Consider the following 16047-nt stretch of genomic DNA (forward strand, 5'->3'; position numbering starts at 1 on the left):
GAGAATCAAGTGATTCTATCAAGAATCATTTGACAGAAGATCCTGGACTTGTTTGCTGAATGTTTTAGGGTGACTTTAACTACACTGGAGAAGGGATATCTCTACTTTGTCTTCCATGTCTGTATGTATCACTGTCTGAGAAAAGCATATCTACAGTCAGTTGTGTATCAAAAGTTTACCTGAAACTTGGAGTAGGATTTATGGTTTCAGAGAAGCCTTCCACTTAATATTAGGAACAAAAAGGTAAAATCCTTGACTGGGCAGTAACATTCTCTAGAGGAACACTGATGTTCTGGATAATTCACAGCTTCCATTCAAACTTGACTGCCTGCCTTAGTGCACTAGACATCTTTTGCCTAAGTCTAGTCTAAAATTGCCTGTTTTAGCCATATGATAAAACCTCAGATCTGACCACTTGCTGGTATTGTCTTTGACTACTGTTGGTTGCTGTTTCTTTGTTCAAAGCAGATTTCTAAATTGAGCTGCTCATGACCAAAAGTGTTTGTAAGGACCAGAGTAGCCATCATGTGAAGGAAATCTTGCAGTATCTTTTCCATTGCAGTGGAAAGTGCTGGAAACATTCTGCCCTTTGGCTGTTTTAGAAACACAATGTACAGTTATAAGAGCTGCCAGAAGTATTAAATGCATCTATCCCAAACTACTGGAAAATTTGACTTGAAATGAGTCAAAACTCACTTATCTGCAGGGAGTTCTGATGCCTTGAGACAGTGAGATAGTTATTAGTTTTTGAACATTCATATCCTGGTGATGAGGAATAGTCAGTTGTAGTCTGAACCGCATACTGCAAACTGGCTTTTCCACAAACAAAACCTGTGTTTCAGTTGTTTTTGAGGACTAAAGTTAAAGAAATTCAAAGTCAATGTGTTTAGAGCCTTGAAGTGTTTAGTTTGAGTTTACTAGCTTCTTTGCCACTTGAGTGAGGTGCCCCTTGCTTTTGGAAGCACATGTTGGTATGGGAAGGTGAGTTAAATAAAAGATTTTTATTAGGCTTGATAAAGGCTGTGGCATCAAGGCCACTGCTGTCATTCATTGGTGATTTCACTCAATAGAAGTTTAAGTTCAAAGCCTCCCTTGATACTCCCTGTATTACACAAAATTCACCTGTGTAGCTTTTATTGTGCCAGACTTAGGCACAGCCTGAGTAAAGGATGTTACTGAAGAACATCCCCAGCATATGGCAGCATGTCTGCATGTACTTCAGGATAGCAGAACTCACCTGAGCAAGGCAGGAGCCAGATTCTCAGTCTGTGCTCTGCTAGTTTAATCTGCTTGGTGAGGAGTTGTTTTCCCATCGTTGTGGTCAGAGACACGTAGGATGCTGAGTCTGTAGGGAAACTTATAGTTAAAGCTGGTTATTCCCAATTCCCCAGGAGTCTGCTGTTACTGTGCATAAACGATGTAGCTCCAGTGCTGGATGATCAGTGCACAACCTTAGTTTTGCATGAATCCTATATTCCTTCAATTACAAGATCATGAATACTAGTTGTAATGCAAAAGACAGGGATTCATGGATACCAGAAGCCTAAGCAGGTGCACAGCTGCTAATCAGATGCATTCACAGTAGCTACAGTTGTAAAATCCTAACATGAACTCTTCGTGCCAAACTCTGTATTTCTTGGATTGCAGGAATAAGTGGATTTGCTAGGAAAGAGTTGAGAACATCTCACTTCAGTGCTGATGCTGGCCAGAGTTCAAGGGCAAGGTAAAATAAGAAATATTCCTGTAAGAAGCTGATATACCTGTCCTTATCAAGGACTTTATGTGCCTTAAGTAAAAGTGCTCAATATATGTGACTAAAATATATCACAGACATAGATACTCTGATCTTGTTTGGCTGCAGAGCCTTGATATCATTGCCAAGCACTACTCAGACTTCTGCTCTAATCTGAGTATGCATAAACTTAGGCTACCTTTGAAGCCATGGCTCAAATGTTAATACACCTTCTGCTAATCCTGACTGAGAAAAGCAACGACAGAGACATCTTGTGTAATGAAGTCACACTGTAGTTGTGTTAGAGTGAATAACTGGACTTCAAGCTGTTGAATCTCCGACATGTTGTGGCAAATCAGAGCACGCTTCTGAACAGTTCTTTTCACTTAAGAGAAATATGGCACAGCTGTACTATTCCTGCATTTGAATATGTTTGGTGCTGTGAAGTGCTGTTCTTCCCTGCAGCAGCAGCTGAGAAGACAGCAGAGACATGAGGTTCATTTATACTCCCCTTGTCAGGAGGTGGAAGAAAATGGAGGCTCTGACTTTTTGTCCCGTTTCATTTCAGCAATTCTGGAAGCTGTAACCATAATTTCTAGGCATCTAAAACTATTTTGTGGTCTCGCCTTGGTGCTGTGTGAATTCAGCTGTGCTATCTGTACTTTGCAACCAATATATGCAGATGCCTAAAGGATCAATGCCTCCTTCCTCACACCCACTGTCTCTGATCTAGCCCAGTACTTGCTCCTCGCTGCCTCAGCAACAGGGAGACAGCTGGTATGGGTGGATGATACACCAAACTAGTCTTAAATGGGCTCATGTTTTAATCAGGCAGGGTATTATAAAGTATCCTAGCTACAGAGAAGGCTGGGAGCCTAATGCTGCAAATCCCCTTGTTAATATTTTTGTAGATAATGTACTGCATCAAATCCAGTGAAAGGAGAAAAGAATTGCCTTAGTGGACTATGAAGTTCATAATGCACTTGCTGCTTCACTAAGCAGCAGTAGATTTGGCAATGTTTGGATCTGCAAACCTACTTAACCTCCTAGGTTTGGAGACTTGCAGTCTGGACAATAGTGCTTTAGGGGTTGCCTGTGCTTCCTGGAAAAGCAGTGTATAAAGCCCCCTAACTACTTTCAAGTGGGGTTATGCTTGGACTCAGAGGAATTTCTGGGAAGTAGAATGTAATTACAACTTCAGATTATCTCTTCCTAGGCCCTTATATTATTTTAGTTACTCTTAAGCTAACTAGGACAGTTGATCCTATTCTTCCCCAGCCCGTGCAAACTAATAACTAATCTTGTTTTGCAAAGCCAATCCTTTATTGAAGTCCCAAATATTTTAAAATTGCTGTTCATCCTGGAGTTGTAATATGAAGAGTGCTTTAGGCACTGAGCAGAACAGGTGATCATATAATGCTCCTTCTCATCAACATCACATGCCCACTTAGTCCTGAGCTCTGTTGTGCTGGTCTGTTGGTTTCCTATTTGCCTCTCCCTGTTGGGAACTTGAAAAAAGGGGTGAGGAGGCTTGCTGAGCTCTGGATGCTAAATGCAAGAGGTGGGAGTTCTTGTTCTGCAGCGTTGTCAACTCAGGGTTCTTACTACTTAAATAAAACAATGTTAACTTATGTAGTAGTAAGTCAACCACAGTAGCTTTTGCGTTCTGTATCAGCTGCAAGGATTGATAAAAGCATTTATAGATCTGTTCTCGTTTTTTCTCAGGTAGGAGTAGGGCCAAAGAGATGAAGCTTCTTCCCTGTCATGATCTGAGTCCTGGAAGATGTTCTGCCTTATGGAAGAAGGCACAGTAGTTGTTTGGTGGGTGGGGTTTGGGTTGTATGTTGACACATCAAATTCTTCCTTTGAAAGATGAGTAAGGGATGGAAAATCTGTTTTGCATTGCTTCTAGTCTTGTCTGGTTTTGCTGTTATTCATATAATGTTACAGTTGTCAAATCAATAAATTGCTGCTTTCCCTTAAAAAGGGGATACCTGGGTGAAAGGCTAGAATCTCACAGGGTGGATTTTTCCTTCCCATATACGTCACAGCTACCCCCTTTCCCTCACCTGTTCCCCATATTCAGAGATAAATGCCCATGTTGCCTGCTGAGCAGGTGTTCAAAAGTATCCAAATTCACATATTGAAGTTTGCTTGTCTTTCTGAGTAAAGTTCCTCATACCCCTCTTGCTTCCTACAGAACTTCTGTTTGATAGTATTTGATTTATTAGACACTTATTTCAGTAGTAGTGCTGGAGTGTGTTATGTCACACTGGTAATGACTTCTTCAAGGCACTGGTTTCCAAGAAAACTCTACATCCATGCAGGATGTAGGCATCCATGCAGGCAATCAGGAAATCTAATCAGAAACTTAAATTAACTGTGTTGGGGTTTTTTTACTTCAGTCTTTTGTTCCTGAAATGCATCATAGAACTGCTTAGGAGTCTCATTTCTTCGTGATAAACTCTACTTCGAAGATTCTCTAATCTTCAAAAAACTACACAGAACCCTAGAGTTGTTCTTAGAATCTCTACTGTACAGTGGTGTGATGCATCTGTTTCTTGATAGTCTTATATGTGGGATTTTGATGACCTTGCCAAGATGGAGACGAACAATGTTCTGAACTAGGGGTTTGTGCTCACACTTGCCCCTTTGGCAAGGCATTATAAAGGCCTTTCCAAGGCAGGTGCCCTAGTCTCATCAAGGCAGCTTTTCCACCTTTGCTGAGAGAATTCTCTTGAGCAGCTCTGGAGAGTTTAATTATTTTTCACAGTGAGTGTTTAAGAACATTATCTTGGGACTGCCTGAAAATCCTGCAATTGTACTTTCTTAATAAAGAGCTGTTCTTGTTAGGAAGTGGTGAAAAGCTACTTTTATGCTCATAAATGTCATGTTTTCTGTTTAGGAAGACTTTTTTTTTTTTTTTAAACTTATAGGCGCTTTTATATGTTCTCTGAAAAACAATGATTCTGTGACTTGCCTATGGCATCCCTTGGAAACCATCATATTATCAGCAACAAGGTGTTTGGGCAGATCTGCTGGGGGCCTGTTGTGAGGGTAACATAGCAAACCAGTTAGGAATTCCTCTGCTGTAACCAGAAATCAATGGTGCAGAATTCTTCCCTACTGCTGACTCCTTTTGGATGTTTTTGGCAGGTCCCTTATTAAATGATGATTTGGATAGATTTAGTAAGGCGATGTTGCCTTAGTGAGTCAGAATAGAATATAAATTGAGTGAGAAGCCTTTTTTAATTCAGTTTTCAAGTGTTGCATATTTTTGAGTCACTCTGTGTGTCATAAAGTTTTAACGTTCTTTTGTTTTCTCATGTCTCTCTTTTGTCTTATCCTGTTATCATAGCTTTATTTGATAGCTTAGCAAATATGTTTTTTGAGATGAGAAGTATGGGTTGTTGACAACATGGTTAGGCACTGTTTAAATACTTCAGTTAAATAAATAAGGGACAGATTTATGACTTTATCAGTTTCCTGTTCTTACCCTTCACGTGGGCGGAAGCTGGATGTCTTAATGTCCTTTATATTAATGTAGTACAGACAAAGCCTGTGATAAATGGTGGCATTTCCACAAAAATTACATCATGGAAAGTTAGGAACCAAATGCTTGTTATGATAGGCATTTAGTGCTTTGCAGATACTGTGTTTTTAGGAGGCATTTACAAATGCCGTTTTCAAATAAATAAGATAACTTTGCTCTTGTAAGGCAACTAATAAGGGTAGAATCATAATATTATTACTTGTCAGAAAGCCAGGAAGATTTTTACCTTAGAAATTATTTTTTTTCCATTAAAACTCCATTTCAAGAAACTGCAATAAATGGTCCATTAACTTAGAATCAGTCGAGAACCCTCTTGCCAATACAGACAACAAGCTGATCTCGTGTAGTTTTACCACATCTGGCTTCTCATCAAAAGGTTTGTTCGAAATCTGCAACATTTTGACTATTCTGTATCACTGCTGTTTCCTTTCTCTCTTAGATTAGCGCTTAAGTCTGCCTTTCACTGGTGCTGTGGAAACCCCCCCAGATAAATTTTCCTTTAAGTGGTTGTTACTGAAGTTGCTGAACCATTGAGAAGCTATGACTGGGAGCAGAGAAATTGTCATCTTTGTTCATTTAGATTGGGGGGGGGGTGGGTAAGATAAAACAGGAAACATGATAAAAAGGAAGTACAATTCTGCTTAATGCATATTTGGGTTTTTTTTTGATCTAATCTAAAGTACTTTTGAAGAAAGGACTTTTGCAGTATTCTGAAAAGAATTTGAATTTTCTGTGGATAAGAATATCTAAATATGCTAAGAGGGTTGTAAATTCATCAAGAATGTATGAATTAATTTCAGTGCGTAAGTCAGTATTGATTTCCTGAGCTGATGTCATAAGTACTTGATGTTGTAATTTTTCTCTATTGTATTTCCTGTGGCAGGATACAGGATTGGTCTGGTCTATCCATTTATCCTTTGAATGCACAGGCACAATACTGGTGGTAATTTATGGTTTACAAATGCAGCAATCTAATGCAGAGCTAGAACATATGCCTTCCATGGCTTTGCTGCCACCCGTGGTCTAAGACATTTAAATGATCGTGATTGTTGTTGCGCAATAATTTACAGGAGAAAGAGGTGCAAAGTTGCTGGAGTTGGGAGTCATGGACTTCAAATGTAGTTTTGAAGTCTGACTCTGCTGTCTTCTTATAAAAGCAGATTGAATGCCAGGATGCCTTGGAAGCAGCAGCTCGGGCAGAGGGCCTGCCACTGGACACCTCTGTGCATTCCCAGCTGCGAATGCTGGATGAAGAGCATCACAAGGGCAAATACCACCATGGTCTGAACGCACTGAAACCCATACGGGACCACTTCCAAGTACGTCTTTAGGCTACCAAAGAATTGATACAGCACTTGCTTTTCAAACCAGTCACAAAGCACAATTGCAGATGTAGGTCTGCTGACTGGTACTGGAAACATCAGAATTTGTTTAGCGAGTGTGGCTGGCGTGGACCATTTGGTACTCTGAGTGCTTTCAGTGAGAGGAGGCTTTGTTGTTCTCAAAGATTTACAATTCTGTTTCCTTTTTCATCTGTTTGTGATTTTTGTTTTTCTTTTAGACATCAGCACCCTGTTGATAATGCTGGGCTTTTCTCCTCCATGACCTTCTCCTGGCTCACTCCGTTGGCCCACAGAGCATACAAGAAAGGGGAATTGTTTATGGATGATGTATGGTCTTTATCGAGGCATGAATCCTCAGATGTCAATTGTAGAAGGTAAAGACATCTTGTTCCTTATTATTTTGTTGTTTCCATTTATTATATGTTAGTCCACAGGCAATGGTATAGTATTACCCTAGAAAAGCAGCACTGATATTTTGTTCTGACTTTCTCGGAATGGTGGAATGCAGTTTTATCCTTCATAGACCATTTCCTCCTGCTGCACAGTTTCTGTAATCTTGCTAATTTCAATGAACTTAGAGGATTAGATATCCAGGAGCATCTTGCAGTGGTTCTTCTGATTTTGCATGTCTTTAAACTATTAAAACAAAGTTCTTAAGGCTACGTTGAAAGAAATCTGTGCTGAAATAATGAGAAGTAATACCAGCAGTAGCAAGGTGATTTGAACATGGGTCAGATCATCTGATCAGTCTAACCTTCTATGGCTAATGAGAATTTCTCTTAGGTTTTGACTCCATAACTCTTCTGTCAGATCAACAAGGAAAGACTGTGACAAGTCATTATATTAAGATTGCCAAAACGATTCCAGACAAAGCAAAAGACGTATTTTTCATCCCTCTCTTATATGAAGTAACACAGCATAGATATTTCAAGATATAGATATTTCTCTTACCTCACAGCGATCATGGAATGTGTTTATTTCTCTTGATATTTATTAATTTTATGTAGTTCTGAACTAGGAAGAGCTTGAAATTTTCCACAAAGAAGTACCTGTGGGATTGTACCTTCTCTCATGGTGAAAAATTTATGACATGAGTCTTCTGTTTTTATTAGGCTGGAGAGATTGTGGCAGGAAGAACTGAAGGAAAATGGTCCTGATGATGCTTCTCTCCGGAGGGTTGTGTGGATTTTCTGCCGTACCAGGCTCATCCTTTCCATAGTGTCTCTGATGATCACACAGCTTGCGGGTTTTAGTGGACCAGTAAGTAATATCCATCCTTTTTTTAACAACCCCAGAGGGCTCCATCTCATGGCCAACTGTAAAATCTTAAGGTTTTCATTGCAGAATCACTTAAATGTTTTGACTAGCTAGAAATTCTGGGGCAAAATTCCAGAGCGATTCAATAATCCAAGATAGGTTTCCTACAGCTGATGGATCAATTGCTGATACACAGGCAAGTTCTTGGAGAAGGGAGGGGGAGTTTAGGTATCCTGGAGAAAATGCACCTTTGGTTTTTCTCTTTGGTTTTGAGTATAGTTTAAAGTTCTTCCTTAACTGCATAAGCTTAACTGCATAACTTCCTTTTTGCATAAGATGCTACGTGCAAGTCTTCTAATTGTTTTTCTCTTTGAAATTCTGTAAATTATCTTGGAATAAAATTCAGGCTGATAAAACGCTAATCTTAAATTATTGGCATTGGTAACAGTCTTCAAGAAGTGGATCGAACCAGTTCTATGAGAGCACTGCTTATAAACTAATGTGAGCAGGTCTCAAGAAGTCTGTGGGCATAGTCTTTACTGATCCTACAGAGAATGGCCAGACAGGTTTCATGTAGAAGTGTTAGAAACCGTTATTGCCTCTAGGAACTGCTGCTGTTTGTTGCTAAGGGTCGTAATGAAGATAACAACATGGGACTTGACATTCACACCATTTTTGTCACCTGTTTGTTGCACATGCTGTGCAGATTTAAAGTTGAAATTTTGACTAAATTTATTCTCTGCACATTTCCCTTGAGGAGTAGGAGCAGTATTACTGCTAGTAGTACACGTTTCAGTGTGCTGGTAAGCTGAAGGTTCATTTCTTGGGTAAGTACACTTGGGTGCACTGTTAGGTGAAATGTCTTTTTAAAATGTTTTCCTGCTTTTAAATGTCTTATCGAAATGTTCTGTTTTTTAAGTCTTTTTAAAGTTTGCCTTGTTTCATGTAATATGAATAACAATAAATGTTTTTGTGGTATTGTTTTCTTGGTAATAATTTATAGTAGCCTGTATTATAAAATGTCTGAACGTATTTTGGTAATTAACAATAAATCATGATGAAGGTTTTAACAGCACTAGTTTTTCCCAAGAAGAGCTTCTGTCATTGTTTCACTACAGGGCTTTAGGAGCTGCTTTTGTCTTTAGCAAAGAACTTGCAGCAGGGTTACCCCTAATTTCTGTAGTGTAACTTTCTCAATTTGTCTCAGCCAAACTGCCGAATGAGAGAGAGCAAGAGGGGAAAGAAAAAAACAAACCAACTTGACTAGGCTGAGGGCTACTGCTGCTGTTGATGCTTAATTTGGGTAACTTAACATTATCTATAGACAGTTGCCCATTTAAAGACAACCTTATTCGTTTCTCTGAATAAGGCACAATTGACTTGGTTCCATCATTTGGCATGAAAATAGGTCTTTACCATCCCTCCTCCCTATTTTTAAAAATGGCATGCCTCAGGGATATGCCTGTGCTGTCTCCTCAGAAGTATCAGTGCTTTCTTGTATTGTTAGACCCTTTCAGTCACCCGAAGGTGAAAAGGGAAATCAGGAAAAGCACTTGACTTGATCCTCATGTATTGGAGAAAATTATGAAAGTGGAGTTAAACACCATATTTAGCTTCAAAACTTTTAATGAATGTCTATGACCTTGAAATGCCAGCAAACAGCTGTGGCTTTACTAATGAGCATTGTGATGGTTATAACTGGAAAGGAGTTGTTCAAAATTTCCTGTGTGGGTCATTGTTGTTGGTTTTTTTTTTTTTATATCTGATAGATCCTTCAAGGGTCTTCCTCTTTTTTTATTTTTGATAAATTTTGCATCTGGCACAGAGTCCAAAACAATAACCTGGTGAGTCAGCTGCATGTGTCAGACTGCCTTGTAATAACCATCAGAATGTACTAGTATAGGTGATATACTATTTATCTCCAATAAATACTTGCTGCTGTTTGATCACCTACCAAAACTTTTAAGTTCTGGTTGAGGAGCAAAGACGCTTTTTGATTACTAGACATAATCAGTTTAACTCCAGGTCTGAACAATGTACCTGTGTGCACCTGTTCAGAGCTATTCTTCCCCTTTGGGAGATGGGGAAACTTGCTTTCTAGTGGAGCACAGCTTGACAGTTTGCTCAGTTTTTGGAGGGGGGAGTGGTAAGCTCCTTGGAGGTAAGTTTTCCAGTTTCCCAGTTGGCTCCAGCTGCAGCCTGTCCCGTGCTGTCGCACACTGGCTGCAGCAGGGATGCCAGCACTGCAGTGGGACCAGTGACAGAAGCTGTTCTTCAGCATTTTCAGGATGGCTGTTTCTGCGTCAGAATGAGACAGTCCTGCTGGGCAGAGCCAACGCCAAGAGCAAAGGTAAGGTAATGTTTATTCAATGGGAATGCTTAAGACAGCCGAGCAGCTTGTACCGACTACTATGGTAATAGTCGCAGGAGCTCGTTTCCCCCTTTTAGCCTAGGTTTTACACTGTAACTTTCTTGTTTTGTGAATGACTTATGCTTCATTCTTGTCATTAAACTATATGAATTCAAATGGTATTTGTTCAGATGTAAATGTTAATTTTCTGTGACTTTTTTCCCCTCCCTTTTCAAATTCTTTAATCTGCTGTTTCCTCTTTTCTTTCTTCCGGACCAAAAAAAAAATTGGTTATAATGTAAACCGGTCTCTATTTCATCACAAGAGATGCTGAATCTGTAAAATAGTGCTGCAAAATTACACTAAAGTTTTGGGAGGAATGAGACCCCAGGAAACATCTGCTATCTTTATACATCCTCTCTTGGAGACTTTCAGCAATGCTGTGGTGTGCGAGAAACTGCTTGTAGTCTGCGACCATGCTGAGTTACAGCTCGTGAGGAAAAAGGGGGATTTTCACCCCAATTGCTCAGTGACTCAGTTGCATATGTTGGATTGAATACTGGAAAAAGAAGTCAGTAATCTCCATAGTAGCTGCAAACCAACTGTATGCAGTTGTGATCCAAACAGTTGATGTAAAATTAAATCCAATCAGGAGAAAGCTGGAATGCAATAGATCCGGGAATGTGAGCTCCTCACATTTGTTCAGTGATCGGTATGTAAATTTTCTCAGTGGCCATTCTAGAACTTGATGGACATCTGGCTTTAATTTACACCTGTGAAAAAGAAAGAGCAAATTATTTACAGCATGTTTCCTTGGTTCTGATATGCAGAATTATTTTCCTCAGAACAGATGAATTTGATCTCCATTTTTTTCTGTTATTTGGTGCTGGGCTGTAGCTATCAAAACCTTTGCTGCAGTAGTGGGGTTTTGGTTTTTTTCCTCTCTCTTCAAACTATACAGAACTCTTAGTTGCAACACATGGTTTAGCCAAGAGGACTTCAATGGACTATGATATGAAAGGCTTCTCAAATATTTTCTTCGGTCTCAGATTTTTTTGTTGCTTTTTATGTGGGCAAAGGTAATTCTCTGCTCTGTACTAGTATATCAAAAGCACCAGTATCTTAAAACATCATTTGTTGAAAAGCTTTCTAGGAAATCTTTTGCTGTATGTGAAGCCTTTCTGTAGAGTTCTTTTGAAACCAGATTTCAGAATTTGTGCAGCCTCAGAAGCCTCCTCTGTTGGTACCTGCAAGTTTGACTTCTTTTGGACTTCGTGAACAAATACCGTTTTGTTTTGTATCTTTTTAATTTTGTGTGTAGTTTCAAATCTAGTTTATGTTAGAAGCTAAAACTGACTGTTAGATATTAGCCCTTTATTATTATTCTGTATGTGCAGATTGTATGTGTACACAATGCTCTACCTGTTGTACAGTGTTTTTGAGATGTTACCATTTAAAATGACACTTTATTTCAAATAAAAGCTTATTGTTTCGCAGTCAATAGTATTTAATGCTGGTGGTTGTGAGTTGTACGATGTTATATTGTGCCATTGGACCACGGAGAGCTGGAGGTGGGAACTGGTGGTTCTGGGGGCTGTCTTCTTTTTGCAGGTGATGTTTGAAATGTGATTACTGAGGTAAAGTGTACGTGTTTGGGGCGGGGGAGAGGGTATGGGGAGGGATTGAATGGTTAATTTTGTCTTTTTTTTTTTTCCCCCATCCCCAATGATTTGTGGTATTGCGTACCTTGTGCTTGTTTTTTTCTTTACTATTAAACTGCTGATGTTTATTTCCAGGAATGTTTTGCAAATGTCCTTCTCACTCTTCCCCTCTACAACTGTAGGTACATTGTTCCTTTTTATCAAATAAGCACGTTTGAAGCAAACCAAAGATAAAGTAAAAAAGGTTTTAATGTCACGTAAAGGAATGTTTCTTAATGTGTCCAGATGTATAAGTAGTGACTATATTTTAAAACTCTTCTATATGATAATGCATTGCTTTCAGCTAACTGACACATTTATGTTAAGTTAGAAGACACGGAGGATTAGAAGCGTGCTGCGAGGAATATGGTTCCAAATTAAACTCTCTCTCCTTACTAAATTTGACTCAGTGCTTGGCTCTCAGCAGGGCTTTGTGTTACAGTACTTCTTGTATTGACACCTTTTACTTCTGGAAAGAAGATGCTTTCTATTTCAAATGGCTCTTTTAAAAGCAGAGTAGCCTACTTATTTCTAACTTAACATAAAGTTGTTGCATGGTCTTCTGAGATGATGGGGTGCTCATGCAAGCTTGCATTTCTTCCTGTAGGCATTCGTTGTGAAACACCTTTTGGAGTATACCCAACAGAGTGAGTCCAACCTGCAGTACAGCTTGTTTTTAGTTTTTGGCATCTTTATGACGGAAGTTGTGCGATCTTGGTCCCTGGCGCTAACCTGGGCTTTGAATTACCGCACGGGGGTTAGACTGCGTGGAGCTGTCCTGACAATGGCATTTAAGAAAATTCTTAAGCTGAAGAACATCAAGGAGAAGTCTCTTGGAGAGGTAAGTTGCAGCATGGTTTTGGAAGTCTGCAGTGTGAAAAGGGATGTGCAATATGTTCCCTTGGGAATGAGCTGTGCCTCTAAATCTAAATGATGTGTTGTGTCTATTTTTCAGCTCATAAATGTATGTTCCAATGATGGTCAGAGGATGTTTGAAGCTGCAGCAGTTGGCAGTTTGTTGGCTGGAGGCCCTATTGTGGCCATTTTGGGAATGGTTATAATGTGATTATTCTGGGTCCAACAGGCTTCTTGGGCTCCGCTGTCTTCATCCTTTTCTACCCAGCAATGGTGAGTTGGAAAGAGTTAAGACTTGCTTCATTTTTTCTTGAGTCAGACATATGTGTAGTTCTGAATAAAAGGTGTTGAAATGTGCTAGATTTAGCTCATTTATGGCACTGCATGTTAAGGAAGGTGTTTCTAAAGATGGTGCATGAAGCAGAGATTTGGAAACCAGAAAGCTCAAAATTCTAAAATTAGAAAATGGAGATAGGAAAGCTGGTAGATTTGGCTGAGGTTAATATGCATACCTAAATTAAACTGCAGAACGCTCAGGTGCTTGTGGTTGAGCTTGGAAAGACATGAGGCCTCCAGCTTGCTTACAGGAGCTCCGTGTTGCATGAACAGTGTTGTTCTTGATTTCAAAGAAGGTGTTGAAAAGCACCACATCTGGCTCAGGGTGTTCTTGATGAGTTACTCCTGCCTCTGCCAAGCTGTGAAATAGGCTAGTTCAAGCCAAAATCTTCTTGCCTTTAAAATGCCTATAAGTCTGCTGAAGATTGGTCATTCTATTCATAATATGTGTTTTATAAAGCATGGAGGCTGAATACTGTGAGGTTCACTGTGGTCCAATATATCTGGCCAAAGTAAGGATTACACAATGGGAATTATATTTTGGAGGGGAATGAGAAGTGGAGTTTGATCATGTTTTCCAATTCTTTTCAACAGTCTTCTCTATTTATGGGGGAACTTCAAAGAGTTTGCAGGAGCATGAAGAAGGGCAGAGCTGAAAGCTTCCTAAAGTAGTTTGTTAGGTTTGAATTTCAGACTACGAATGGGATGAATGTAAGAGTGGCAGGTACTTAAAAACACATAAACAACTATTTATGTTTAGATTGGTGTAGTAAAAATGTTAAAACTATTTTACTACCTTCTTAGCACTGGTAGAGAGTAGAAATTGATCTGGCTGTGCAAAGACCTTCTTGCTCTTTTGCCTTAAGAACCAGGTTGAAAGGTTGGCTAAAATAGGTTCTAAGTGCATTTGCAATGAGGGTCAACTTGGTGTGTCTTTAGGCTAATGTGTTTGTAATCTTTGTGCCTTCAGAAACTTCAACAAAGGTTGGAGGTACTATTCAATGTTGGTAAAAGCACACACCTTTATTTTCACATACTGTTGTTGAAATTTGCTATCATGAGTCTAGTGCTCAGTGCAGATGGGGCGGGAGGATATCAATGGTGTTTCAAGCCTATGTTTTATGTTAGAACAACAGTTGCCTTGCCCTGTGCCTGAATCCCTTTTTCAGATTCAAAATTAGTGTTCTCTGGTGATTAGGAGTTGAATGCACTTGCTTTTTCTGAGTTGCCATTAATGTTGCATGGTGTTGCCTTTGTTTCAGATGTTTGTATCGCGCCTCACAGCTTATTTCAGAAGAAAATGCGTAGCAACAACAGACGAGCGTGTGCAAAAGATGAACGAAGTTCTTAATTACATTAAATTCATTAAAATGTATGCCTGGGTCAAACCGTTTTCTCAGAATGTTCAAAGTGAGTTCACACAGTCTGTAACTGTTTCCTTTTGTGCAGATGTCCCATTACTTGGTAGCCTCTTGTATCCTGACTTTGTACCATAGATGCTGATGGACGTGCAGTATAAGAACACTGTTCCTTTGAGCTTCCTGTGTTTATGCACAACGGGTTGGACAAACAGACTTGCTTCTAAAATTTCACCTTCTAGCATAATGATGTTTGTGTCTTGGCACTAATCTTAAATTTTTAAATTTTGTTCCTCTTTTGTCACTTAATAAATGTGCTGGCTGCTCTATTTTTAAATAAAGTAAAAAACCGCCTGTATTCTCAGGAAGACTTACAGACCATTATAGTTTCCTCTTTATAACTGCTGTCTTTATGAGAAGGTTATAATGTCATAAACACTAAAGCTTAGAGTTAGGCCTTTTACTCAGTGTTTATAATGTTGTGGCAGCATCTGTTGTATGTATGTGTACCCTCCAAATCATACTTAAGTATGGTGCCCCTATTTATATTTCTAGAAATTCGTGAGGAGGAACGTAAAATCTTGGAGCGTGCGGGCTACTTCCAGAGCATCACTGTGGGAGTGGCTCCCATAGTTGTAGTCATTGCCAGTGTGGTGACCTTTTCTGTCCATATGATCCTTGGTTATGACCTTACAGCAGCTCAGGTAACTCACTGCACTGTTGAAAATATTCCTTATGCTATCGCTTCTGTAGGTTTTCTGCTAAGCCATTTCCCATGTGGCTTGCCCCCATGGTCAGGCTGTAGCCTTGCTCACAGAAGTGAACATCTGATGGGTGTGACACCAGCAGGTCTGGTCTTATATTTTTCACAAAAAGCTCTCAGTGCTCTTTTGTCCTGACCTTCCTCAGAACAGGTTTTGACTTGAATGTATATGAGCCTTCCTGTTTGCTGTTCAGACAGGGCGCTGGGATTACTGGATGTATTTGTTTTGCAGTGTGCTTGGATGCAAACAGCACGAATTCTAAAAACAAGATTTGAACTTGTGTCTTTACAAGTAGTAGATTAATGCAGAATTTGCTAGCTGCTGCTTTTGTTAGACCTACAAACACCGAAGATGTCTGTCTTGGTCTTTTACAAAGCATTGGAGAAAGAGTTGAGTAGATCTGTTTTTTCCTGCTGTTTGAGAATATGTTGAGTATTTAAATGGTTAGTTTTGGATTGGGCCTTTTCTACAACTTTGAATTGCTGCTGTGACATTTCAGATTTTAGAAGGCTGGAGCTTTTATGGCATCCAAATGGGATTCTCTTTCTTGTCTCATTTTTAGGCATTCACAGTGGTCACTGTCTTTAACTCAATGACTTTTGCTCTCAAAGTAACTCCGTTCTCAGTGAAGTCTCTATCTGAGGCCTCTGTTTCTGTTGACAGATTTAAGGTAAGCAATCATTTGGCCTTGAAGTTTTCACTGTAAATGTGGAGTGTTGTATGTGTATAGTAGATGCAAAAGTAGATACCTTGGGAGGTAATGTGACTTTTAACGATTGAGGAGTTCTTTTTCTTTACA

General features: G+C 39.5%; 1 protein-coding gene across 1 annotated transcript in view; it reads left to right on the plus strand.

Moving 5' to 3' along the window:
* ABCC5 (ATP binding cassette subfamily C member 5) overlaps window positions 1-16047 on the plus strand; it is a 44046-nt gene that overhangs the window by 6585 nt on the left and 21414 nt on the right. Inside the window, 10 exon segments of the mRNA XM_032697581.1 lie at window positions 6443-6592; window positions 6594-6604; window positions 6847-7002; window positions 7741-7888; window positions 12543-12776; window positions 12891-12987; window positions 12990-13063; window positions 14389-14536; window positions 15040-15188; window positions 15811-15918. Of these exon segments, the coding sequence (XP_032553472.1) occupies window positions 6443-6592; window positions 6594-6604; window positions 6847-7002; window positions 7741-7888; window positions 12543-12776; window positions 12891-12987; window positions 12990-13063; window positions 14389-14536; window positions 15040-15188; window positions 15811-15918 (1275 nt within the window).

This window comes from Chiroxiphia lanceolata, chromosome 10, assembly GCF_009829145.1.
Source record: "Chiroxiphia lanceolata isolate bChiLan1 chromosome 10, bChiLan1.pri, whole genome shotgun sequence".
NCBI classification, from domain to species: domain Eukaryota; kingdom Metazoa; phylum Chordata; class Aves; order Passeriformes; family Pipridae; genus Chiroxiphia; species Chiroxiphia lanceolata.